The sequence below is a fragment of the Manacus candei genome, unplaced genomic scaffold, assembly GCF_025592945.1.
Source record: "Manacus candei isolate 608988 ecotype Guabito, Panama unplaced genomic scaffold, ASM2559294v1 h1tg000049l, whole genome shotgun sequence".
Taxonomy (NCBI): Eukaryota; Metazoa; Chordata; class Aves; order Passeriformes; family Pipridae; genus Manacus; species Manacus candei.
Window position 1 is genome coordinate 10,202,726 of NW_026138097.1, and position 25,726 is coordinate 10,228,451.

General features: G+C 40.2%; 1 protein-coding gene across 2 annotated transcripts in view; it reads left to right on the forward strand.

Moving 5' to 3' along the window:
• Nucleotides 1-25,726, forward strand: part of MBOAT1 (membrane bound O-acyltransferase domain containing 1) — a 56,249-nt gene that overhangs the window by 12,943 nt on the left and 17,580 nt on the right. For both annotated transcript variants that reach the window (XR_007906569.1, XM_051799207.1), the window contains exons 2-5: nucleotides 9,824-9,969; nucleotides 10,509-10,586; nucleotides 14,294-14,389; nucleotides 24,013-24,068. Coding sequence is in view for 1 of the 2 variants with exons in the window: in XM_051799207.1 (XP_051655167.1) it covers nucleotides 9,824-9,969; nucleotides 10,509-10,586; nucleotides 14,294-14,389; nucleotides 24,013-24,068 (376 nt within the window). In the remaining variant the exon portion in view is untranslated. The remainder of the gene's footprint in view (nucleotides 1-9,823; nucleotides 9,970-10,508; nucleotides 10,587-14,293; nucleotides 14,390-24,012; nucleotides 24,069-25,726) is intronic.

A 25,726-nucleotide genomic window follows, 5' to 3' on the forward strand; every position in this document is an offset into this window, starting at 1 on the left:
TGTACCCTAAAGTTATATTTTTAAGCTCATCTGAAAGCATCTTTTTTGTTCTTCACTCCATCTGCAAATACTGTCACTGTGTTTTGGAGATACAAGACTGCTCAGGCAAGGAAGAGGACAGGAAGAACTGAGGTTTGTAGCACCTGCTTGGGGAAGCAGGAAACCAAGTGTGTTGACTACACCCATCATGTAGGAGCATTGTTGCCCTAAAACTCATGTCTGGGAGTAGATATACTAGTTTGCTTTTTTCCTGATTGGCACATTTTTCGGTTTGGTTGGGTTTGTTTTGTTTTTGTTTTGGGTTTTTTTCCCCTCAGTTTTATTTCAGGCACTTGAAGTGGGCTTATTTTATTGCAGAATACCAGCTTCTGTAATAGGATACCATTTTATGGTGTCTTTAAGTGTTAAACTAAACACTGGAGCATGGGAAACTGTGGGTCATTTTTGGAAACCTCATTTCTTATAACTAAGTGAAGTCCAGTTTCACAATCCAGAGATTTCTTTTTGCTTCTGGTAAAGTTAATGCATGTAGTATAAATATTGTTCATCTTTGTAAGTCTTCAGTGTACATTTCTACATTTAAACGTACTCACCTGGATTACTGTTATAGTAGAAGTACCTCTTTTAGACTTGTGTTTTAGGATTTGTTGAATTGCAACATAAAATTGCCTTTTTTTCCCCATCGAAATCAAAAGAAATTTAGATGAACTGCCTCAGGTATCAAAATGAATGTCAGGACAGATAAATTCTACCCTTCCTCTAGCAAAGTCCTTGCATAAATTTTTTAAGCATGTCCTAATACACTAACGTTTACAGTGCCCTTTTTTTAAGTTACTATGAGCATGACTGAGCATTTAAATACAGGATGTTCCAGATTTTTTGTGTGTAAAGGCCTAATAAAGTATTACAGAATACCATTGTGATATCTGAAAAGTTTAGTCTTTGATCAAGCCACTAATTCCAAGGATAATGTGCCTAAATTTAGCACAGTGCTGACAGTTTCTATAGTGGGGAAAAAAAAGCCAGCTTTCTTTTGGCTTAGAATAACTTGTGAAGTTGGCACTTTTTTCCCCTTACTGATATTTGTTTCTTTCTGTTATGTCCACTTACTGGGATATAACTGGGATAATGTGAACAAAACTGGTCTGTTTGTGTTGGTTTGTATTTTTAAAGACCACTTACATTTTTCTATAGAAAAGGAACTGAAAATAGAATTGCACAGACATTGCAACAGCAAGAATGGGGCAAGTTATTTTCGATGTGCCACTTCCCATTCTAGTGAAGGATTGCACTTTAAGCCTACTGTTTTATTTTTAGATTGATGAATATGTGCATGTACAAGGCTTTCATCTGACCTGAAAGTTAAGCGTGTTTCTGAATTGGGTTTTTAGAAACATTGCTACAAGGATCCTGCCATTCCTACATTCATGCAATTCCCATTGGTATTTGGGGAAGATAATTGACATTGAAGCCACAGAAAGATATGCCAGCAGGGTTGCTGGGTTTACAAACACTTGTCTGTATTGTTTTCTTTCTTTTTGAATAAATCATCTAGGTACTGATCAGTTTTGCAGAAAAAATGAAAAGGTGCTTGACTTGCTGTGCTGTGTTGTAAGTTTTTAAAAACTAAACCTTTAAATCTGGGGGGAAAAAATCAGGTCTGTGTTGATGCTATTCTTAGTGCTGCTACTTTGAAGTTATTTCCTGAAGAATACAAATGTAGAAATTTGACTGAAATCTCTAGAGCAGTTAGTGCTTGAGGTTGGTGAAGTCAATCTGGATCATGTCTAATAAGACCTGTCTTGATCCTGCTTCCTTTTTGTTGCTGACCCTTTGTCTGTGGTGGATGAGTTGACAGTGTTGTAGAGCAGGGGCTTGGCAATGCTCTTGAGAGGTGATGTGAAATTAGTTGTTTGGGATTTAGGAGCACTCATCACGTCTGAAAAGACCAGTCGGGAACAATACCTATTATCCAAGAATTTGTTTGTGAGAAGAAGATGGGTAAGTGGTGTATTTAATGATTATGAAAACTAAGGAACCAAGCTCCAGATAGCTGCCTGAGCCCTGCAGATGACTAAGAAAGGGGGGGAAGAAGTGCTTGGTGTCCCCACTGTGGGAAGGCTTTCAGAGGAGGCTTTGCAGGCACTTGTCTCTGCTTTGTTGTATTTTACTCTCCCAGAGTTGTTGTCTTCCGTGTTTCTGCTAATTTTCACTTCAGCCTGTGTCTCCTAACTTTACATACGCTTAAATGGTGTCTTTTGAGCGCACCCTGTGAGGAGAGCTGATGGAGTAATGTGATGATAAGGTTAGTCTGTACCCTCTGCATCAGTACGAAACTTTGCATAAGCAAGGAGGGTAGATGGCACAAAATCACATCTTTCTTACGGGAGGTGCTTGATCCAAGTGACCCTTATTTCCTTGGGAAGCTTTTGGAAAAGCAAGGCTGGTATTGATTTTTTTGGTCAGACTCCTTGTTTGGATAACAACATTTTACTACTCTTTTTCCTTTTTAGATTAAAATATCCTCTATACTCTGACCTGCTGCCTGTAGTTCTGCTTTTAGACGTATCTGACACATTATACTGTGCAATACTCTACCTGCACAGTGATATGTCAAATTATTCTTTTTAAAGTACTTTTTTTGGATTTAAGGGTACTGTAATTAGTGTGCTACCTCATTGCTGAGTAGGCTGAAAAAATGATGCATCTCTCCTAGTAACCTAAAGGCATTCTGGTTTAAAAGAACCACCTGAATGAGTAAAGGCTCCAGATTATTTGATTTTGCTGCTGTTTCTATTGCAGGTAGGAATTAGTGCTGGGTATCTCAGGTACAAGGGAATGTCATCAGTTGGTATTACTCGCTGATAGAGGAGTAATTAGTGAGATATGAGTAGTGGCAGAACATTGCTGCACATAAATAATCAGTGCTTAAACATCTGTTCAACATACAGAGTCATTACAGCTCAATGTGAGAGCTGTTGACAGCAAACTAAAGCTAGTTTTGGATCAGGTCCACATGTTCAATTTATCAGACATCAAAGGTAAATGTATGGGTGTGTGACTTAGCATTATGATGTAGATTTGACTTCTCAAGTTTACTTTTGACTCAAATGTTTTTCTTTAAAAATTTTTGAAGACTCAGGGTTTAATGTGTTCTATAGCTATAATATTTGTGTGTCCTGCTAGTGATTATTCTGCTAGTGGCTTCGCAGAAGTAATCCAGAAAGAACATCTGTTTCAAGTTTATAGTCTAAATCATGGAAGGATATTTGACCCTGCAAGTACGGAAACAGCAGAATTTACCCAGGAAAACAGCACAACAGGCCAAAATACTGCCAGTTTGGTATATTCTACTTTACCAGCTCCGTTTTCTGCATGCAACTGCACAAAAAAAGCCAAGGCTATGACAACTTAGTGCTGTTTCTGAAGAGCACAATAATCTTAAATTAGTCATGCATATTTGCATTTTATCTCTCTCCCATAAGAGAAATTCTATATTCAAACCTTTGCTTCTGTCCCCTCAAAATCTTCCGTAGGGCTCCTACAACACAAAGCCAGAGAAATGAGTTGTTTTTGTATAGTATTGGAGCTGTGATGTTTCAGCAGTCAAATCAGTATTTCCCCAATGTATATTAATTTGTCTCTTCTCTAATCCATGCCATTTGCAGTCTACAGTGCCTAACTATAAAAAAAAAAATAAAAAATACAAGCACCCTGCAAGTGGCAGTCAGTTCTGCTTTCTTTACAAATGCCTGTTTGTGCTGGCTCTCAGTGCACCGAGTTCTGTGCAAAGCGATACCACTGTGGGCAATAAGGGGAGCTACACAGATGATGTTACACAAATCCTTTTTCTCTGTGGAAACCTAACTCAAAATTCTAGCAGTGGGAAACTTTCTGTGATATTGCCCTCCTTTTTGGGGGTGTTTGTCCCCTCCCTGTGTAGAGCTAAGTGATCTCTGCAGAGAATATTTGCCCTTATAGTTCACAAAAATAGTCTGGAAAATCAAAATATTTTGAAAAATTTCAGTAAGTCTCAGATATCTTTGACATCTGATTAAAGACTTTTCCATCTCTCATTCTTAACACACCCATTTTAAATATCACAATTTGGATGTTATGAAATGTTATCATAACAGCAGATCTATTTTTCAACATCGAAGTAGAAATATCTTCTGCAAAGTGAACTTAAACATGTTGTTTGCCAGGTGTCTTTTGATTATATGCACAAAAGAATCCTTTAAACATGGAAAACAAATTATTGCACTTCTCTAGTTCTTACTTTATTCTTTGCAAGAAAGACACCATCCTGGAAAATGGGGCTGATCTCTGGCAAAGTGGAATCCTTTATTATGGCATCCCCTTTCCAAAATACTGCCCAAGGACTGTTGGACTTCACAGACAGTGGTTTGACTTGAGGAGTTACTACTGCTGTCAGTAGTTTCTGTTAACAAGATTTTTTATGCTTTTACAAATACTGAAAACAGCTGTTTGGTTATCTGTGTTAAGTTGGCTAATAGAGGAGAAATTCTAATTTTCCATATAAAAACCTTGTAGCAACCTCCTAAACTAATGCTCAGTAGCTCATCAGTAGATAGCAGCAAAGACAAAGTGTCTTGACTATGAGTTACAACTTTATACTGAGCCACTATGAGAGGCCTCTGTTCTTATACTCTCTTTTGTTCAGCAGATGAAATGCAGATTTAAAACCTTATTGTCTCATTTGTCTGGTAATTGCAAAGCCTGGAATAGAGGTACCTTCTGTGATATCTATAATCTGAGGACAGACAGGATCATCTGCTGCACATCGAAGTGGACATGGACCTGGATGCTAGCTGGAAATATTCTGGCAGCCTGACTGTGCTGTAACACACTTATACCTCTGTGAATATGTATAAATCTGCAACATGTCTGGTTTTTGTCCAAAGATTGTGTGCTGCTGGGGACACACTGGCACCTTGTCATCCAGCAAGGAACAAGTTAGCAGTGTGACTGCTCATAGTGATTTTCATGGTGAGTGAATTACAGCATTATTAGGAGTTTTGCTTACAGAGGACTGTCTGGTTTGCGTAATGGACGTAATTGCCATTTGGAGTTTGGAGAGAACTGCATGGTCAATTTGTTGTATCCTCCTAGATTTTTGGAAAGTGAGTCAGTCTTTCTGATAGTGTAAGGGAGGAAAAAAGTACTAGAGGAAAAACAAAGTATTTCTGTGGTCAAAACAGAATGCAGGATATTTTTTTCTGATGCTTAACTATAAGGAAAAGGTTTAAAGCACTAAAATAAGAGACTATGTGCTTGTACTTACTATGTCTTCCTAGAGTGTGATCTAGTAACTCTCAAATTTATATTACCACTTTTTTAAATGGGGAGATTTGCAGATGCAAGGCTTATGGGTTGAGGGAAAAGGAAACTTCCTGAAGTGGATGATTAGCAGCCTACTTTGAACTACAGCAAGCAGTGATCAAGATTCTTTGTGATGATTTGGTGGAAGTGTATAAATCCAGGTTTTGTCTCCTCTCATATTTTCTGTTTCCTACCTCCAGAACTCCTAGCTAGGAAAACCACTTTCCATTTTCTTCTTTTAAGATTTTTGTGGGGTTTTTTCCTAGTAATTTTTCAGTGCACCAAGCAACATATTTACCTGTCTCTTTTTGGGAATCCTCTATGGCTCCATGGCTTTCCTGTTAGAGGGATTTGGCAAGTTACTACTTTTTTTTTTTTTTTTTCCTCCAGCCTTCACCATGGAGCCACTTTGCTTCCAGAACAAAAGGTGATAATTCTTCCTACTCAGTGTTATTTCCACTGGGCTCAGGTCCTCCAAATGGTGAGATTTTTAGATCCATGTATTTAATGCCAGGTATTTAGAACCTTTATTTTGTGATTTGCCAGCTGGTATTTGCCCTTTAAAGTGCCCACCTGCAAATGGTTATTGTCCTCTGAGAGTAGTTAGGAAGTTGAGGAGATGACTTTCCTATGTAATATGCCATGCCTGTTGATAAAGATGACTGGAAGGGTGCTTCCAAATCCCTAGGAATTTGTGTGTCCCCTCCCTACAGTACCAGTCCAATGTTTGCCAAGTTGTTTTCACCCTGTTAAAAATGGTAGAAAATGCAAAGGCTCAAGGCAGATAGAACTAACCTTTTATGTACTTTGAGGGCTTGGGTTATAGCATAATAGTATAAGGGGATTTTGAAACTGTTATGTTTGGTTATTCTTGCATCAGCATCATGGGTGCTTGGTCAGTTGGTTTGACCTGATTGCTTGCTTTGTATAAAACTCAGATTTGCAATCTAAATATCACTTTGAGTTATTGCTGCTACAGAATCTGAAGGAATAAGGGGAGGAACTACAGTTTATTTTTTTTCATTGTTGCTCACACCTGATGTTTATATGCTATGGATCCATCCAGCTTTTTAAAGTTGAGACTAATAAAGAATAAAAGGATTCATTAACTAGACAACAATAATGGTCAAGCCAGTTGAGCTGGAGCTGTTCCAGATTTTCTCTCTCTCCAAAAGTGCAGATATCTTGTTTCTGCATTGCAAGGCTGTCTTCAGCTGGCTGTGACTCAGATACAAGTCTTCCAGATGTCATTGCAGGATACTGTGATGAAACTGCCTTTCTGTCTTCCAGTGTGTAATCATGGAAAATGAAAGGAAGACAGTGTCTCCTTTTGGCAACCTGTCATGTGCTCTGATTCCTAATTTTATTACATCTTACTCTCTAGAGCATGGAAGAAAATGACTGTAAAAAGCAAAGGTGTTTCTTTTCTGCTAGCAAAGTGGAGAGCAGATGAGCAAAATTTTTATGGCAATATTGAATAGATGTGACTGGCTAAAAAAATAGGTTAAATGACTTGAGATGGGGGATCGGAATGAGAAGGGTTAATTCACATATAGTTTTTATTTCCGTGTTATTTTTATGTGGACACCACTCGTCAATGTTCAGAAGCCCTCAGTAAACTGTTTATAAGGTGTTTTTAGCAACAGTAGAAATAACCAGAAGGGAATAGTATGAACCCTTTTCTTTTTGGGAAAAGAAAGGGAGAAAAGGGTGACATAGTTCACTTGTGATGCAGCACAACGTTTCTTAAATTCTTAGGGATCTGTTTACTTAGGTGCCTTAAATATGTAGAATAAAGAATAAAATTAATGTTAAATGGAATGCAGTAAAGTCACTGTCAGATGAACTGGCAGCCTTTGTGTGTACACATGTGAATGCTGTATGTGTTTAAAATGGTACATATAAATAACTAAACAGAGGTGGTAGTTACATGAAAAGCTATCACGTCCCTCTATTACTCTGTGGAAAACAGACCAAATCTGTTCTATTACCAAATTATTGCTTGCTGTGTACATTGAGTCTGATGTTTGGCTGCTCTGCAGAAACAGCCCTTATAAACTGAAAACTAATTGAAACATAAGGGTGATGTGTACTTTACTTTTATCCCGGTTCAAGGGTTTACCCCAACTCCTGCAAAAAGAGCACAGATAAGAAACTGTATTGGTTAATCTGCACAACAAAATGAAGATATGATAGTGGCATGGTTGGTGCGCCCATCCTGACTTTAATCCACGTAGCACAGGTGACACATGCTCAAAAGAACTGACGGTGTAGGCAAGCAGCAGCATATGTATGCAGGGCTGATCAGCTGTTCTTCACTGCATGATGTGATGTAATGGGTATAATGTGATGTGATGTCTCTGCTGCTTGCTTGCTGCTACTGCCTTAGCTACTTAAATGCTATTACAAGTGTGTCTGCTGTGGGATCTTGCACTTTCATTTTGCTGTGTGTGAACCTCTGAAATCCCAGCATCCTTAACATCTCGAACTGGGCATATGAGAGCTGGATGAAAGTAAAAAGCAAACACTTGCTTATCTTGATGGCTTTTACTGGTGTGAAGCTTCTGTGAGTGTCTTTTAGACAATCAGCAACATCAAGTTCCTGTGAGTCTTTGCACTCTCCTCCTTTATACTGAATCAGAGAAGCTCTGCATGCTGCAGAGTTGAGCTGCACTGGATTTGCTAGTGTGACCCTAAATGGGAGCAGACTGAGGTGGGATTAAGGTTCACTGTATTGTCATTGATGAGTTGGCATCCATCGATTTGGGAACTTGCTTAGAAAGCATGCAATCAGAGCAGCCCTGTAGGGGGTTCAGAGATTTCTGCTGTACCTCTGGCTGGGGAAGGATGGGAGCAAGGTGTTAATGTTTTGAGTGTAACTCTATGGTAATAGACAAGAGTTTGGGATTTCTACTACAACATCTGTGTTTTGTGAGGCCAGGGCAATTTTGTTCTCTTGCTTTATAAATCTTGCACTAAAAATAAGAATTATTTGCTTCAGTATAGTTCTCTGACATCATCTATTATAAATGCTGGTTGCTTACATGAGCAAGAAACCAATTGATATTGGCTCTGCTCCAAAGAACTAAAACTCAGCATACCTAAGTATTTAAATTATTGCATTATTCTATTGCATGAGTGCCTGCATGACTGAAATAAAGCAACTGCAGCAATGAAGCCAACAAACCTCTAATAAGAGGATTTGCATGAACTGCACCATGTTGGATATGGTCCACCAGAATAAAAGCATTTTGGGGCTGTAGTATCTTGTTAAACATGTTGTAAATGTTTTTGACAAGAAGCCTGGCTGAATCCAACCACCTCTGGGCAGCCAGCATGTCAGAGCATTTGAGTGAGATATATCATCCTGTCCTGGACTGGTAGCTTTGGATAATCCTCTAATCCAAGTGATTGCTTAAATGTTGCAGCCTATTTAGTTTTGCTCATTCTGGAATGACTTACTTCTGTAGAGCTCAGGGTGATTTAAAAAAAAAAAAAAAGGACTGCAACTGAATAAATGAATTTAACTCCAGCTGTCTAGGGTCCAGGGTGGACTTAAGGATGTTGTATCCTAATGCTCTGTTAGAGACAGCTCCTGAGCTCTGCTTTTTTCTCTGACTTCTGGAATTTTTGCTGAGGCTGCCAAAGACAAGGTGACTTGAAGAAGGCAGCATGATCTCACTTTTGCTCTGAGGACACTGAAGCTTTTGCTTGTCCTTGTGTCTGATAAGAGTAGCCTCTAGTCATGTGCTGTTTGCCCTCTGCGTGTCTTGTGCTCCCACTGCCATCACTACCTCCTTACAATGGGGCCAGACTGATTCCCACGTGCAGTAACCAAAGAACAGTTGTATATTCCTTTAACTGTCTGCTTGGTGGTGGAACAAAGTTGTTTTCTTTGCACTGTTGAACCACAAAAAATGGTGAATTGGAAGATCTGTGTGAAAGATGCTGGGGAGTGGAGGAATTCAACTAAGGCAGCTGTCCAGTTACTACTGCTTGTGAAAGAGTGTCACATCAGGATTGTTGATTTTGCCCTTGTACTGGGGTTGGAGAAAGTCAGGCACTGGGGTGATGCTTCAAAATCCCAGTCTGCTTCCTGGCCTCTGCCTTCCACCAAGAGGACAGAGAAGGGGTCAGGCTGGCAGCCTGGTCACCTGCGTCGGGATGGCAAGAGAGTAAAGCCCTGCTCCAGGGAGAGTGAGGAACACCAGAGCCCTTCTGTACCCTGGGGTAGCTGAGCCTGCCCTTCCTCTTGTATGAGTTTTTGAGTGCCTACGGGCTTGTTTAATCCCTTCTGTCATTGGCCAGGAGAAGTTGCCATATGGGCTCGCAAGTGAGAATGCTAAGAAACAAAAGATTCATAGCTCACTTTTTTGCTCCTTTTCCCGCCTCTACTGTTAATTGTTCTGAGAATGGAGAGACTTCTTCCCCTTCTCCTCTAAGAATAACAACAGCTTTCTGTTTTGTTTATCTTTTGCAGATCAATTTTGTAGCATGTCAGCTGTTTGCACTTCTGGCTGCATTTTGGTTTCGTATTTACTTGAGTCCCAGTCATGCCAGCTCCGCTGTTCGCCATGCATTTGCAACCCTCTTTGGAATATACTTTGCTGTCTTCTGCTTTGGGTGGTGAGTATTTAGTCACCATGTAGACAAAGCTTGGGTAAAAATATTTTCAAACTTCATATCAGCTTTTCTGGATCACATCTTTTTAGCCTTAAGGCACTTAAGGTTATCCTAAAAAAATAAATTAAAAAAATCTTTACCTGCATAATCTATTCCAAATCCTCAAAGTAAAATGAGTCATGAAAGTGTTTTTAAGTGGAGTATTTAATTTAATTTGTGATGTTTATTCTGGAAGTTAAAACCATGCCAGTCTGCTGTTAAGACACCTCTTTTGGAAAAGATATATCGAAATTGAATGTGCACTTTGATCCAGGCTGCTCTTTCTCTCAGTGAAACACATGAATAACATCTTGTCAGTAAGTATCAGTCTATGTTGGATATTCAGGCTATAAAGATCTAATTGGGGTAATCCATGTTTACTGGTACTCTGATATGACATCGCATTTGTGTAATTTGCATGGAAAAATATTCCCTTGCTCTGAACTGCCAGCACTTCCAGGTAACGTAGAAATTATCTAAATACTCCCTTTCTTGTCTTTAAGGTATTCCATTCATCTTTTTGTCCTGGTGATGATGAACTATGGCATTATGAATATGGCGAGTATTCCCAACATCCACAGGTGAGCTGATGTGGCTGCAAGTGTGGAGTTGCCCCCCTGACACGTTCTCTGCTTTCAGGGAGAAGCATGAGGGGTTTTTAGAAGCACCTTCTCTTCTTTCCTACTTTTCTTTCCCAGTTACTTGCAGGAGCTTTGTTTATCCAGTTACAGAAGCAGCTGTAATCTCAATTTGTGGTTTCTTGCATTGATGTATTTTCCTACAAAATTGCTGCCCTCAAAAGTTGACTTTTCCAGGCTTAATAATTTATGGCCAAACCTCTGGTTTCTTAAACATAATGAAGTCATGTTCTCCTTGGTCTTGTATTCTTGAGGAGTGCATTCGATAATCCTTTTTAATGTGTTTTCCCCCTTGCTCTTTGGCCTTTAGGTATTTTCCACTTATTCTTGAGTTAGGTAGTTCGAATAAGGTCACTGTGGCAGCATAACTTAGTGATCCACAAAATGAAGTCTTGCATTTGGTACTGGGCTTTGAGCCGGAAAAAGTAGAAAGTACCAGAACTGTCACTGCTGCTTAGTAGAAGCTTATGTTATGATCATGAGAAGATCATGGTATTGATCTTTTCCCTATACAAACGCCTTAGAGGAAGGAAGGCACGTAAGACTCCTGAAGAGCTTTATCAAATTAGTCCCCTCCTGGCCAAAAGACAAAAAGTGCTTTCTTATGAAAATGAAAACTGGGATAGTTATGTAGTATAGGATAGTTATGTAGTGCAGGATAATGTCTTCTTCTTTCACTGACTGAGAGGAAATTTGTGTGGAAGAACCTCTCTGTTCAGTCACTAAGCCTTCTCGTGTGGGTACCATAATCTCTTGAGAGAGAGTTCAGCACCAGCGAGTTTTTAAAATTGTTTAGGTGGAGTTGTTTGCTTCCCATCAGTTTACATAAATAGGAATTTTTATTTGCAAAGCTGCTGCTTTATAGCTGGTGGTTCTTCCCACTTCCTTACTTTTGTGTTGGTCTACCTAACAGCATGTGGTTAATACTGTGGTTTGGATGTCTTACAGGTGATTTCTGTCTCTGCTCTGTGTGGCTGTTTCTGTAGCTGCTGCTGAATGCTCATAATCCACAACAGTCTGGGCTGGTGAATGGAAAGCCTTTCTTCACTTGTCCTCAGGGCCAGGGCTGTCTGAGGATCTGATGTTCAGATAATCATCTCGCCTTCTTTTTAGTCACTTCCTGAGGAGAACTCTGTCTAATATCTAAGTGGGATCCCCACTTAAGATTATTTAGAAACATGAAGTATAAACAACAAGCCTGTCTACAGCAGTCACTAGCATTTTGCACCAGCAAGATAGGTATTAAGGAGGTTTTTTCCACCCCCTCACAGAGTGCAAATCCCAGAAGTCCAGAAATTATTAATAACTTCAGAAAAAAAAGCAATTGGATAATATTTGTTAAAGAAATGCCATCCAGAGACCAAAACAAAAAGGTGTTAAAAATGCATATGACTTGTTTCCTGGGCATTGTCCCTGCCAGTCACTTGAGGGAAATACAGGAGTTAGTGATTGTAGATCAGGGGAACCAAGTCTACGCAGGGAATCATCCAATGGTTGTTTACATCTTCCTAGGTAAGTTGAGGTGATGATAGGGAAATGGACGCAGCTGGGAAAAATAGCTGTATACTGCAACACAAAATAAGCTGGTTCATATAATGTCACCCACTGCTGCAAGATAGTAATGAGTTGATTTGATTCAATTTGAAATGTCAATCCAACATGCTGGAAAACCTCAGGAGGTCTGGGAGGATTGGGTTAGGACTTTTCCACTGTATTCCACTAGCCGTGGCAGTGTGACTCAAAGTGCATCAACATTATGAATTTTGGCAAAATAACAATGTATTCAGACTGCTTGAGAGTAAGCTTGACCAATGTCGCTTTAAGGTCTGGAACTGTTCATACAGGGGGCCTGTAAAAGCACAGAATCCTTCGTAGTGGGGCTTCAAGACTTGGCTCTTTTTTCCCTCCAAAAAATACAGTGGAAGAGAACAAATGAAATAAACTACATAATTTAACCTTCACGCTCCTTTCCCTGGTTATTTTTTGACAGCTTGCTCTCTGGTGAGGCTGCTAGCCTTCAAGGCCTGTAAATGGACAATTTAATCCAGGAACAGAAGTGCTCCCAGCTGCAGAAGCAGTTCAGCATATCTCTCCCTGCTTGCCCCCCTTTCAATCTAAGTGCTTTACACTTAAGTGTTGAGGCTTATTTTAGATCCTTCAGGCTGTCTCTTACTGTTACGTGTCTGAGATGGGTGACTTACCTTTAGAGGGATGTTTGCTGCTCTCCCTAGATGAGAGAGGAGTCCAAAGACCTTGCTGAGGCAGGATGCCTGGGATGCCGGACCCAGATAAAATAAGATAAATTCTACGCTGAATCTCCTGAAGAATCTGTCGTGTCCCCTCAGTCTGCCTTTCATCCAGCTGTTTGCTATGGGCCATGTGACCTGCAGGATGACTTGGAATCCATCACTGTCGTTCACACTGCAGTTTATTAGTCCCCAGGGAGGAAAAACTCATTTCTTTTAAAACCAACCATAATTTTACAAAGGTCTGGCTCTTTTTCAGTTGTCTGCTGAGTGATCCTATTGTCTGATTTCACCTTTAGTTCTCCCCTGTGATTGATCCTCTTATGGGTCTGGGGGGGAATCCTGCTTGGCAGTGTGTGCTTACCAGCCTCCTATGGCTCGGCTCTTCCTTGCATACCCGATGTGCCATCTTATTCTGTAATCTGTTGGTCTTTGCACCTTCTCCTCCACATGGATAACTTCTGCTACAGTGGACACCAGTAGACCTGGTCCTGGCATGTACATGTGATGCAAGCCTTTCATTCTGGTGCCCCAGCTCTCCATTGCACTGTGTAGATTGCTTCATGTGTCAGTCTGTTTCCAAACATCCATCTGCTTCTTACCTCTCCAGTATCCTCTTTCTTGCTCTCATAAATACAGGGAGAAGTTACTTGTATGAAGGGCTGCATCTGCCCACGCAGACACTGCAGCACTTGCAGTCTTCAGACTGTTCAGCTCTTAAGATAGAAAGAGTCATGCTACTGCCCTGCCTAACATAAGTTTGCTATCATCTTGAAAAACAGAGAATGAATTTGTCACACTCTAATTAAGGAATGCTTCTTTGGTTGGACACAGTGATCTTAAAGGTCCTTCCAGACTAAATGATTCTATGATTCTTCTGGAAGATGGCATGTTTTAGCATGCAGAGCTGAAAAGAATAGGCTATGTGTCATTACATACCTTTATAGAAAATCAGAGGAGAGAAAATACCTGAACCTTGAAATATTTTAGTCTCTGCTAGATCTGAGGGAAAGCTGTAAATAAAGAGCATTTACAGATAAAAAAGTCAGTGAATAACTTCAGCGATGCACATACAGTATCATCTGGTTTCAAATGCTTTAGTTGGGCAAAAATTTCAAAATAATATGTGAAGGTGGGCACTCTGAAATTGAAATATGCAACTTGAATTGATCCTATTTCTTCTTTTGTTTTTTCCCCACCCCCAGAGTGAAGAGACATCTCCATAATGTTTCAGCTGGGTGCACAAAACTATCAGTCCTCTTTGAAAATTTCTTCCAGGTCTTGTAGCATAGCTTCAGACTTGTTAACAATCTAATTTGCAAAAATCAAAAGTAACCCAAACCCAATTTAGTTCTTGTTGGTACTTGTGTTGGTAACTATGTGTTCTGTATGTTGTGTTTTTAGGTACTCCTTTGTCGTAGCTATGGGATACCTCACGTTGTGCCACATAAGCCGAATATACATATTTCATTATGGTATTCTCACTACAGATTTTTCCGGGTGAGTGAGTCTGGAAGCTGGTTCCTGTTTCAATTAGTATTAGTTAATTTTGGTACGTTTTAAGAATAATTTGTATGTTACCTGTGGAGCACCTGCAATTTTTTTCCCTTAAGCTTTTTCCAAGAGTTTTGTTGTGGTTTTTTTTTTAGTTTTTTTAAGGAAGGAACAAGCACTGTATGATTTTTGCACTGACTCATTGTTTCTACTGTTTTTTTGTGAGGCACTGTCTAGTTAGGAAGGTAGAGCTTGGTTAGCTAGGCTTCTACCTGGAGCAGCCTGGGAGGGTAAGTCTGTACAGCCTCTTACTGGAGCTGGAGGACTACTATGGCCCTGGTGAGTGGCATGGCTGGTGCTCTGGTCCCTGGTGATCTGCCCTGAGAGATGGGTTGCTCTCCTTCCAGCTTCCTAGGCACACCTGTTGGCTCTGTGTTGTCCTTTCCCCCATTCTGATTTATCTTGAAGCCCCAGCTGGGAAGGTGGTTTTTACCCATCCCAGGCACTTCAGCGGGCATGAGGGGAGGGCTTGGGCAGAGGGTGAGTTGCTAGGGGAGCTGGAAGCGGGCTGAGTAAACCAAACAGACATAAGAGATCAGCTTTGGTTGTTGGCACCAGTTTTGTGGGTTCTCTCATGGGGGCAGGTTGTGGCTGCTGTTTAATTAGCACAAGTTTTTATATGCCATGCATTTCCATGAAACAGTGTTTTTCATATATGCTGTAGTCTCTGATTTTACTGAAGCAGAGGATGCTTTGCAAAAATAGAGACAGCTAACCCTACATGTTTTATGAAAGGAAGGTATGCTTTTGCATGCTTTAAAAACAGTGTGCTTATCTGCATTCCACTTGTTTAATTGAATGTCTGAATACAGACTAATTAGTAACATACTATGAAAAAATTCTGCAAACTGGCACAGTAAGTTGTGACTGACTCTTCTTAGTCTGTCATCTTACAGGCATAGAGTAGGAGATTGAAGATTTTTGCTGTCTGTGTGCACGTGTCTCTCTCTGAGGCAGTGGGTTTAAGCATTTACTTAAATTCTAGGGGGTAGAGGGGAAGTTGCTCTGTGAATTTTGGGTTTTTTTATTAGAGAAGGGTGCAGAAATGGGAACTCACACATTTAGAGAAATTTAGTTCTTTAATTTTTCTGTGGTTCTTTTAATACAAAAAAGCATGTCTTGAAAGAGTGTGACATACCAAGAAGCCTGTAAATGAGATTAGAATGCTATAACTCTGTGTGTGTATGAGACAGAGGCAGAGAGAGAAATGCAAGAGATCATACTTTTCTGAATAGTGCATTCAGAAATGCACTGTGAGGCATATTAGCTCTCTCTCTCTGAAGATATTTTAATAAAGATCCAGCTGAGACTGGGGGTTTATTTTATAAACCAGGTAGCATTTTATTCTCTCTTGATGAAAAAAGAACTACTCTTATTTAATGATGAGTTCAAGAATAATAATGGCAGTGGAAGAATAATACCTGAACTTACTGTGTTATTTGATTTTGTCCTGGTGCTTCAAGATACACACCAGTTTATAAACTTGAGTCAAACATAAAACTGCCAAGTAGTAAGCAAATGGAAAATATAGTATGGATATGAACTGCATCTTCATGGTATATTTTAAAAGCTAACATAAATAAAAATACTGTAGTGGTATCAATAAAAACTTGAAGCCCAAAGTGGTGAAACCCAGGTCTGCCTCATAAATGTGTCTTAAAACAGCTGTAAATAATATGTGCCCACTGAGGCTTTATGCACATACCTGAACAGATGTGATGACCCAGAGAGACAAAATATACTCTCTGGCCACAGTTTTATCAGGTATGAGCAGCAACTGAACCTCCTCTTGCTTGTCCTGCCATATTTGATGGTTCCTCATCTATTGCATAATAGATAGTTGATAACTGATAATAGGGAAGCATTTGGGCAGGTTCCTAGCTGGAAGGATGGTGTTAAATTTCTCCCTTAGGACTTCATAAACAACCGAGACAGAATCTGTGGAGCTGTGCCCATCTCTCTCCAACCTCCCACCCTTTTAGGTGAATGTGGTTGGGGATATACATTGAGAAGGCAAGACACTGGATTTAGGGGAATCTTTAAGTTGGAAAAAAACCCCCATCATCTGCAGACTTGTGTTTGAGGTCCAGCTTGCTGCACTTGAATTTTAATTTCTTTTTAAAAAATATATATATTCTATCAAATATATATATTCTATCAAATCTCTTTCATTTATATGATTTCTCAAATGAGTGGTGACATAATGTAGGAACTTTGTTTACTACTTTCTCAAAGAAAACTATTCTTTTTTTAACACTAAACAATAACTGAATGCTGTACTTCACCCTTAATTCAAATCAATCTTTGAGAGAAACATGCATGTTTTATTTTGCTTGACATTTATACATAATACCTGGAAAAACTAAATCCTAACTCTTTCTCTCTTATTTCTTCTTTATGCTAAGAGGATTATGCTGGTAAGTTGCCTGCTTTCTGTATAACTTTGTAACACCAGTAGCAATATCATACACTTTGTGTTTTTTCCATTTGTATCACAGGCTCAGATTGAGTATAGTAATATTATGGCTTTATGGAAAAATTATTTTCAAGTAAGGAATCTTGATTGTGATTTTTGGAAACTAGTAATAGATATGGTTTCAATCTAGCAAGCTACATGAACAAATGCCATATGCATATGATCATCTGGATGGAATTCAGAGGATGTCTGCATCCATATGGAACTTGTGTCTTTTTAATCCTTTCCTTGATTAAGCTCATAGAGCTTTTTAGTTTCCTCTTTGAATTCTTGCAGTGTCTGACCAAAATTTCCTAATATTGCAGGTCATTCAGTGAAATGTCAGAGTGATTGTGCAGATGTGAGTTTCTTTCATATATGAGGAGTGGCTGAGAGAGCTGGGGTTGTTTAGCCTGGAAAAAAAGGAGGGACCTTGTAGCACTTTACAACTACTTGAAAGTTGCATGGGGTCAGTCACTTCTCTCAGGTAACAAGTGACAGGAGAAGAGGAAATGGCCTCAGGTTGTGTCAGGGGAGGTTTAGTTTGGATATAGGAAAAATTTCTTCATGAAAAGTGTTTTCAAGCACTGGAACAGGCTGCCCAGGGAAGTGGTGACATAGTGCTTGGGAACATGGTTTAGTGGTGAAGATGGTAGTCCTGGGTTAACAGTTGGACTTGATGATCTTAGAGGTCTTTTCCAACCTTAATTATTCTAAGATTCTTGCTGCCATTCTTTACAGCAGAGATACTCACTTTGTGAAAATCACCACACACACTGACACTGCTTTCAATCTTCTGTTGGTCTTAGAGAGACCATAGCTGAATTATCAGGGAGACTTGAGCAGTTTTCCTCCCCACACATGTCAAATCTGTACCTCTTCATGAGTGTTTTGGTGGACATCACTCCTCAGATGTCATGGACATCTTTGTGTTCACCCTATCCCAAATACAGAACAGCAGCAGCAGCATTCTCAGCAAACTGCTTAGAAAGGGATGATGGTTGAAAGAGCCCTCTCGAAAAGCCATATAAGCAGATACTTTAGTAACAAGTGTCACTTCAGGCAGTGAATTTTTGCTGGGTTGTTAGTGCTTTGTTGCTGTTTTTTTCCCTCTCGGTGGCTTAGTATCAACCACAAAAGGAAGGAATAAAGGTACAACGACTGTTTTTTACAAAGGAAATACATTTGCTGATGAGAGCAAAGATAGCTTTGCTCTGTTACCATGCTGAAACACAGTGCAGAGATGCTAACTGATCCTGCGAATTCAACTGGTTATTTTTATTTTCCTGTCTTCTAAACGTATGACATGCAGTGAGTTGTTGCATTGTCCGTCCCAGCAGCTCTGGGTAACTTTGGTCTGCAGTTGGGGCAGTACAGCGGCGCAGGTGCAGGGTGAGTAAGGGGGGATCAGGCTGTTTCTGTGCCCGTTTGCTGCTTTACTGCTCAGATGGGGGTTTGTCCACTTGCAACTGCACTGAGATCATTTACCATTGGACACACAGGATCCCTGCCAGAACTGCAGTGTGGGAACTAGGCAAAATTCAAGCAGGCAGTCACTACTAGAGAGCTCCACGCAGATTGTGCATCCCAGGGCACCAGAACACTTCTCAAGAAGTAAACACTCTTTTAAGTGAAATGCTTCTGTAGTGAAGGCTTAAGAAATACTCTTTGGGAGCTCTCACAGAAAAAAAAAAAAAAGAAAAAAAATGGCAGCACATCAGCACATGAAGCAAATTGGAAGTTGCTTTGTAAGTGCAAGTGTGTTTAGTGAAGTGTTTTTCCTCTGTGTGCTTCAGTACTTCATTTTACTGTCGAAAGTAAAAGTAAGAGCCCACTGCCAGTGAAGCTGTTGTGGTGTCTCTGGCTTGGCCATCCCCTCATCAGCATGGTTAACGTCATAGTAGAATGTGACTGTGTGAGCTTCTCAGCGTGGCTTCAGGGCTAAAAAGGTAACCCTGAAATAAACGTTTGCTGTTTTGGAGTCTTTTCTGCTATGAGCCTTTTGACTCCACCTCCTCTCTTAGTGAAATCAGGTCAGTGGAAACTATTTCTAGCAAGCGTGTGCCAGACTTCTCCACGGGATTACCTCAGGTCAAGCAGACTGTGCTTGGTAAATGTCTTTTCTCTTGTAAGCATTGAAGCTTGCTCAGTGCAAAAGCCAGCCTGTAATGTGAGGAAGATCCCCACAAGAGTCTACTAACAGTGCTGACATCTTTAGTTCCACTGGCCTGGAAAATTTATTGCATTGGGGAAAACTGTGTTTAAAAATTACATTAACTGGTATGTTTTCATTTGGAAGGTTTAATTAGGGGGTAAAACCCTCTATTGAGCATTCTGTAAACTGTTGCATTTTAGTCTGGTGTTATTTTTCAGGGCATCTAATGTGAGGCAAACAAAACCCCAAAGCTATCTTTATCCTGAGTTAGATGCCTTGAAAAATTAAATTGTCCCTGGGACAATTTCCTGACTTTTTTTTTAAATTAAATGTTACCTCTATGGTTTATGTATAGCAGGTACAATGCAGTTACAACCTGAGATTAAACTCACAGCCAATATATAAAACATAGGGAAGTCACACCTCATGTAAATCAAATTCTGTGTTTCTGTGCTAGTTTGTAACTGTAGTGCTTAATAGGGCAGGTGAAGAGGAGGGGGTGTGGAATCCCCATTCAGCAGGTGGCTGCAAAGCGATTCGTAGGTGTTCAAATACAATGGATTTCAAGTTGTTTAGACTTCTAAATTTGTTTTATTTCAAATGCTTCCTTACTAGAGATAAATATGCTTCATCTCTAAATGCTCATGTGGTAGGTAGATTTTAAATTCAACCTAATAATTTGCCCCACTCCAATAACCTCTGTGTCTCAAAATTCGGGAGTAAGAAAGGTAATTGGAAGTTCTATAATTTTGTTAACTCCCCTTCTTGTTTTTAGCACTACTGACTTTTCCAGTAGAATCTAAGTGTTAAAATATTACCATGTTGGAAACAGTCGACTACATATGATACGGTGCTGTATTTTATGTATTAACTTACTCAGTGTTTTATTGCTCTTTAAAACTAGAGCTTGCCTGAAAGGCTGAATAGAAATGACAATTCAATACTCTGGTGTTGCAAAGTTTTAATAATCAAAATTCACGTGCTTAGGAATTTATGATACTGTTTCCCCCCCCCCTAAAATTAAGGGAGAGCTCCAGTAGTGTCATTATTTTGTTGTGCTCTGCCTATTCCTACAGTGAAGGCATGGTTATCCCATGAGATCAAGTCAGTGGGGAATGGTAGATGGGTGAGAGAGGAGGAAGATGCTCCTTGTTCACCTGAAACCTTGCTTACCCTTACTGTGAAGTGTTATCTGACACTGCTCTTGTGAAAGATTTAGTGTGTGTCATCCCAGTGCCACTGTACAGCAGGTTTTCACCTTCCCAAGTAGGGTATAGAAGAGATCACAGAATTGATTAAGTTGGAAAAGACCTCTGGGATCATTGAGTCCAACCTATGACCTAACACCACCACGTCAACTAGACCATGGCACTAAGTGCCACGTCCAGTCTTTCCTTAAAACACATCCAGGGATGGTGACTTTACCACCACCTCCCTGGGCAGCCTGTTCCAATATCTAATCACTCTTTCTGTGAAGAATTTCTTTTTAATGTCTGATCTAAATCTCTCCTGGTGCAGCTTGAGGCCATTTCCACTTGTCCTGTCACTGGTTGCCTGGGAGCACCTGGATGCAACCTCCTTTCCTAGCGGTAGAAAGTGATAAGGTCACCCTTGAGCCTCCTCTTCTCCAATTCCCTCAGCAGTTCCTCATAGGACTTGCGCTCCAGACCCTTCCCCAGCTTCGTCGCCCTTCTTTGGACTCAATCCAGCACCTCAATGTCCTTCCTTAAGTGAGGGACCCAGAACTGAACACAGTACTTGAGGTGTGGCCTCACCAGTGCTGAGTACATGGGGACAGTCACTACCCTAGCCCTGCTGGTCACAGTATTCCTGATATAGGCTAGGATGCCACTGGCCTTCTTGGCTGCCTGGGCACACTGATGGCTCATGTTCAGCTGGCTGCCAACCAACACCCCCAGGTCCTTTTCCGCTGGGCTGCTTTCCAGCCACTCTGGAAAATATGTATGACATGTAATACGATGATGTCAGGAGGGAGAATGGAAGGTATCTAATGCACTTTATAGCTCTCCTTCCCACCCACGATGTCAGAAGCATCACTTTTGTGCTTGCTTGTCTCCTTTGGAGGTGGGATTTGAGGGAGACAGACTGTCTGTCTTTTCTGATTAAAGTGCAGGAAAGGCTGACTTTTTCTGCTGGGTTGCAATGTGCCATCAATGAGGCAATGAATTCCTAATATAGATGAAGAGAACATCTCTCCTCTGTGTTTATATGCTGTATGACTTTAGTGCAGGCTGTACTCTGGCTTCCCTCAGTTAATCAGCATGTCAGGATTGTTTGCATTTTGGTTCTCTCTGGCTTACCATGGGGGCCCAATTTTCTAAGTCAAGTGTCTAAATTTAGGCACTTAAAGGCATACGGTTATGGCTCAGACCCTGAGTTTTAAAGTTACTCACTTCACTTATTGGCATGAAATGCTTGCCATAAGAAACATATGCAACAAATTGAACCAATTTGAATCAAGTGTTAATGTTCCTCCATAAAGCTAAAAGATAAAGCACTGACAAAATAAAAATCTCTGTTTATTGCAGTAGAACTGCTGGTTCGCTGACAGCCTCTGTCTCTCTTAAGGATTAAAAAAAATCTGCCTTTTCATATGCTTAGAGGATTAGGATTTATGTATCTTTGAAAGCAAAACTAAATTTTGTCTGGGAAAATCTACTTTGAGAAACGGTGTTGAAGATAATGGTGAAAACAGCTTATAAATAATTTTTCTTGAAAGATTAATTGGAATAAAATTTAGAATGACTATTTTACAATATTGCAGTTGTCTGGAAGGTGAAAAGTCATTGTTGAATTTGTCCATTCCTTAGCTGGTTTAGGTGACCCAAAGTGAGCTGACGTACAAGCCCTTGTGTTACAATTGTATTCAAGTTCTGTGCATATTTAAGTACATTCTGAATTTTATGTACAAATTTTTTTGCTTACATTTCAAGCAGGGACTGCTGAAACAATAAAAATAATTTCTGATTATGAAGTTGGTTGATATTGTGTGTTCTGGTTTTGGGTAGAAAATGCAAATTGCCCCCACAGAATTACTTGTGGACTCTGGAAAAAGACCAGTGATATTTAGTGATAAAAAAAGACCATTTAGAATGAAAGAATGTCTTTTGCCAGAATTTGTGCATTTACCATGCTCCGCGTATGAATTATCTTGAAAATCAGTTTGATTTATCTTAGGGGGATAGTCTGGTTGCAAACAGTTTATCTTAACCACTGGGATTGTAATCAGTAGGTCAGTTTAGCCAAGGATGATCCAAAATCTCTTGAAAATGTCTGCAGAACATGAGTATTTTAATGTTATTTTAGATAGAGACATCATTGAATGTAACTTTTGCACTTTTCTTCTTTCCTTACCTTTAGAATTTTCTGGGGAAAATACAGTTCTTGAACTAAAAAAAACCTTCAACTTTTTTTTCTTTAATTGCGTTCCAGAAAATATATTGCAATAGTTAAAATGAGTAGCTGTAATATTTGGATTAATCATCTACATCTCTTAAAAAAGTTCCGTATACTGGTCAAACTGTTTAAATAGCATGTATACAAACTTGAGTTTTAATTTCCAAGTTGAAGACATCAGTTGTGTTCAAACAGAAACTTTTCTATATGGTTAATGTTAATTTATCCTCAAATTGAGAAACAATCCTCAGTGAAGACAGGTTCTCATGTGGAACTGGTTTTACATGCAGGCATCACAATTAATGCTTTAAAAATAATGGTAAATCCTCATCACCCATTTCCACCTCTTGACTATTGTGGTTGTGAAGGTCTCATAGGTAATGTGAGATCTGGGAACCCTGTGCTGGTGTCCCCGGGGACATAGAGGTGGGGGAAAGCAGTGTGAGCAGGTGCTCATCCCTTGCTTTGCCAGCCGTGGGTCCCTCCAGATTGCAGTTGTTCAGTGCCAGGTTTTGTGTTCAGAGCTCCAGAGCCCTTAGAAACTGTATATGGACTACAGTTACCCCTGGAGCCTCTGCCAGTGAGGAAGTGGTCAGTTGTCCCCATGGTGTTCCCCCCATCTTTCTTCTGACCTACCTCTAAATGCTCTTGGCTGTGTCCTTTACCCTCACGGGAAGCAGCTCCTGATGCCCCCATGCATCAGGAGTTTTGTCTTTTTTCCTAGTCCTTAGGTGCAGCAGCTCACATTTGCCTTCAGTGCCAAGAAGCTCTGTCAAGTTGGAAATGGGAACTATAAGTGGCTCTCTTGGGCATACTGGTTATTTCTATGCTGCATGTTTAGTTGGCACCAAAGCTTCTGGGGGGTTGTAAGCCTGGCTTAGGTACAGCTAGCTCATGTTTTCAGAGGTTCCAGATCCCACATGCCTGTACACTCCCAGTTGGACAGTGTATCTTGCACAGGCTGTTCACAAGGCAGTTGGACGGCCAAGAAGCAAGTGGGAAACTGCTGTGCTGACAACTATTCTGGTATTTGCACACAGTCCTAATTGATAGAGCTATTCATGTGGGGAAATAAGCATCTGTATCTGCAGAATCAACATTTTTTTAGGGCACTGAGGAGACAGACAATAGGAGAGTAACAGTAAGAAGAGCCGGAGTTATGTTACAGAAGCGTTGCTGTATTCTAGTGTTGCACTGAATTTGGTCTTTGCCTGAAAGAAAGCTCAGTGGACTGCAGAAGCTGGTATTTCCTAGTGGTGTGATTTCTTCTGAACTACAATTTGCACTGCTGCGCGATAGGGAGACATAAAATAAGGCTTTGTGTGTACTTAGCAATTAAAAATTCCAGTGCAAGTTACTGTGGGGTTGTTTTGAACCCAGGCAATTGTCTTATGCCTGAGTGCCTCCTTCAGTTTTAATTGGATGTTTTCCACTTGTTGCTAATACAGTTATGCCCTTTAAAGGAATAAAGACATTCAGTAAGAAAGTTGGGAATAATTTGTACTACAAGACATGTAACTGTTGTTTCTGTCTTTGTTATAGTCCGCTGATGATAATTACACAGAAGATCACAACACTCGCATGCCAGTTACATGATGGTAAGAAAAAGGAATCTCTTCCCACGTCCTGATGACGACCTTTTTATTCCAGTGCGTTCTATGGCTGAGATATGGAGTGAACGAGTTGTAGTTCAATGAGTTGTTTCAAATGAAGAAGAAAAGTGCTTTGTGGAGGAAAATGAGAAACTTCAAATTGTGATCAGTTCTCTAGGATCAAATTGTCTTTGCAATGTCAAAGACAACTGTATTTTTCCCTTTGGGTACTCTAGTTCCTTTGGGCCCAATTTGGATTTTAACTAGTACTGGTATCTCCTGTTTAGATGCTACAGTGCATCTCCATGAAGCTCTCTGAAGCTGTTTTTGGTTCTCAGAAGTCAAGAGTTGTGTTTGGTGCATGGTTTCAGTCATTAACGTTAATTTAGCAAAAAATATGCTAGCGCTGATATATTCAGTGGTAATATACTCCATGAGTTGTGAGAGATAGAATTCAATAGCTTTTTCCCAGTGCAGAGAGAAGCACAGTTGCAAGCAAAATAGCATTGTCTTCAGTCTTGTGCTGTGCTGTGACAAAGAACACTATTATTTCCCAGTAAAATGCCTGCGTGTAGTACAGTGTACAGTGCAAAGGCTACAAATGTCAGTTGTCATCAGTAGCAATTATTGCTTGCACCTACTGATGTTGCAGTGTGAATTTCTGATGGTCTGAGGCCCATTGCATTATAAGATGTGGGCAACTAAATAAGTAACCTGCTATAGAGTTGTTATGATCTAGGATTTAGGTGATGGCCGCATCACAGACTGCAGGGTTTGCATTGTTTGCAAGCCAGGTTTGCACTAGTGAGTCTAAAGTACAGCTTGAAGCTTAGCTAATTGACCTTGTTATTGGCATTCATGTTGCTGGGGCTTCCCTGCCTCTGTTAGTTAAGCTAGCAGCGAGCTCAGCATGCCACAGCAGTGTGCAGCCTAGGTACACACCTAGAATATGGAAGGTAAATGAACAGACAGAAAGGAAAAAGATAACAGCAGAGGCAGGAGTGTTTTAAACAGATCAGAAATCCTACAGATTAATGACAGTGGAAAAGGCTCATTATATTGTGAACACCCATATATGGAGCAGTTGATCAAACGGAGGCAGCTTGCAGTTCAAGCATCAGTGACAAATTTCTATTTGTAAAAGTTTAACACAGCTGTCCATAAATGGAAACAGACAAACAAAATACCCAGCCCTTTAAGTAATTAAGTGCTTAATTGTTTCTCTGAAACTCAAGCTCTCTTAATATTTACAAACTGAAACAGTAGAGAGAGAATGGAAATGAGGAGCTTATCAGCAGTCGTTTTAGGAAATGGGTCCTCTGTGTGTGTATTGGTAATTATGGCCAGTAGGTTTAAAACAGTAGTGTAAGTTGATGCCAAGCCCCTCATCCACATGCATGCTTGGATCAGTGCTGTGAATCATCCCCTGGTGAGTTCTGCTGAAGCCAGTGGGATTCCTCACAGTTAAAGCTTTAGAGTGAAGATCTGGAGCTATTTGCTATAAGCAACATCGGTTTACCACTGGCCATCACACAAGATTTTTCCTTAAAGTTTTCCTGGGATGTTGAGTCTGTGCTCTACCTCTGGCCCCAAAGGTCTTGTGCACTCAACAGGAGGTCACCCTTCCAGTCTGGACCTTGTACAATTCCAGATTATTACTGATG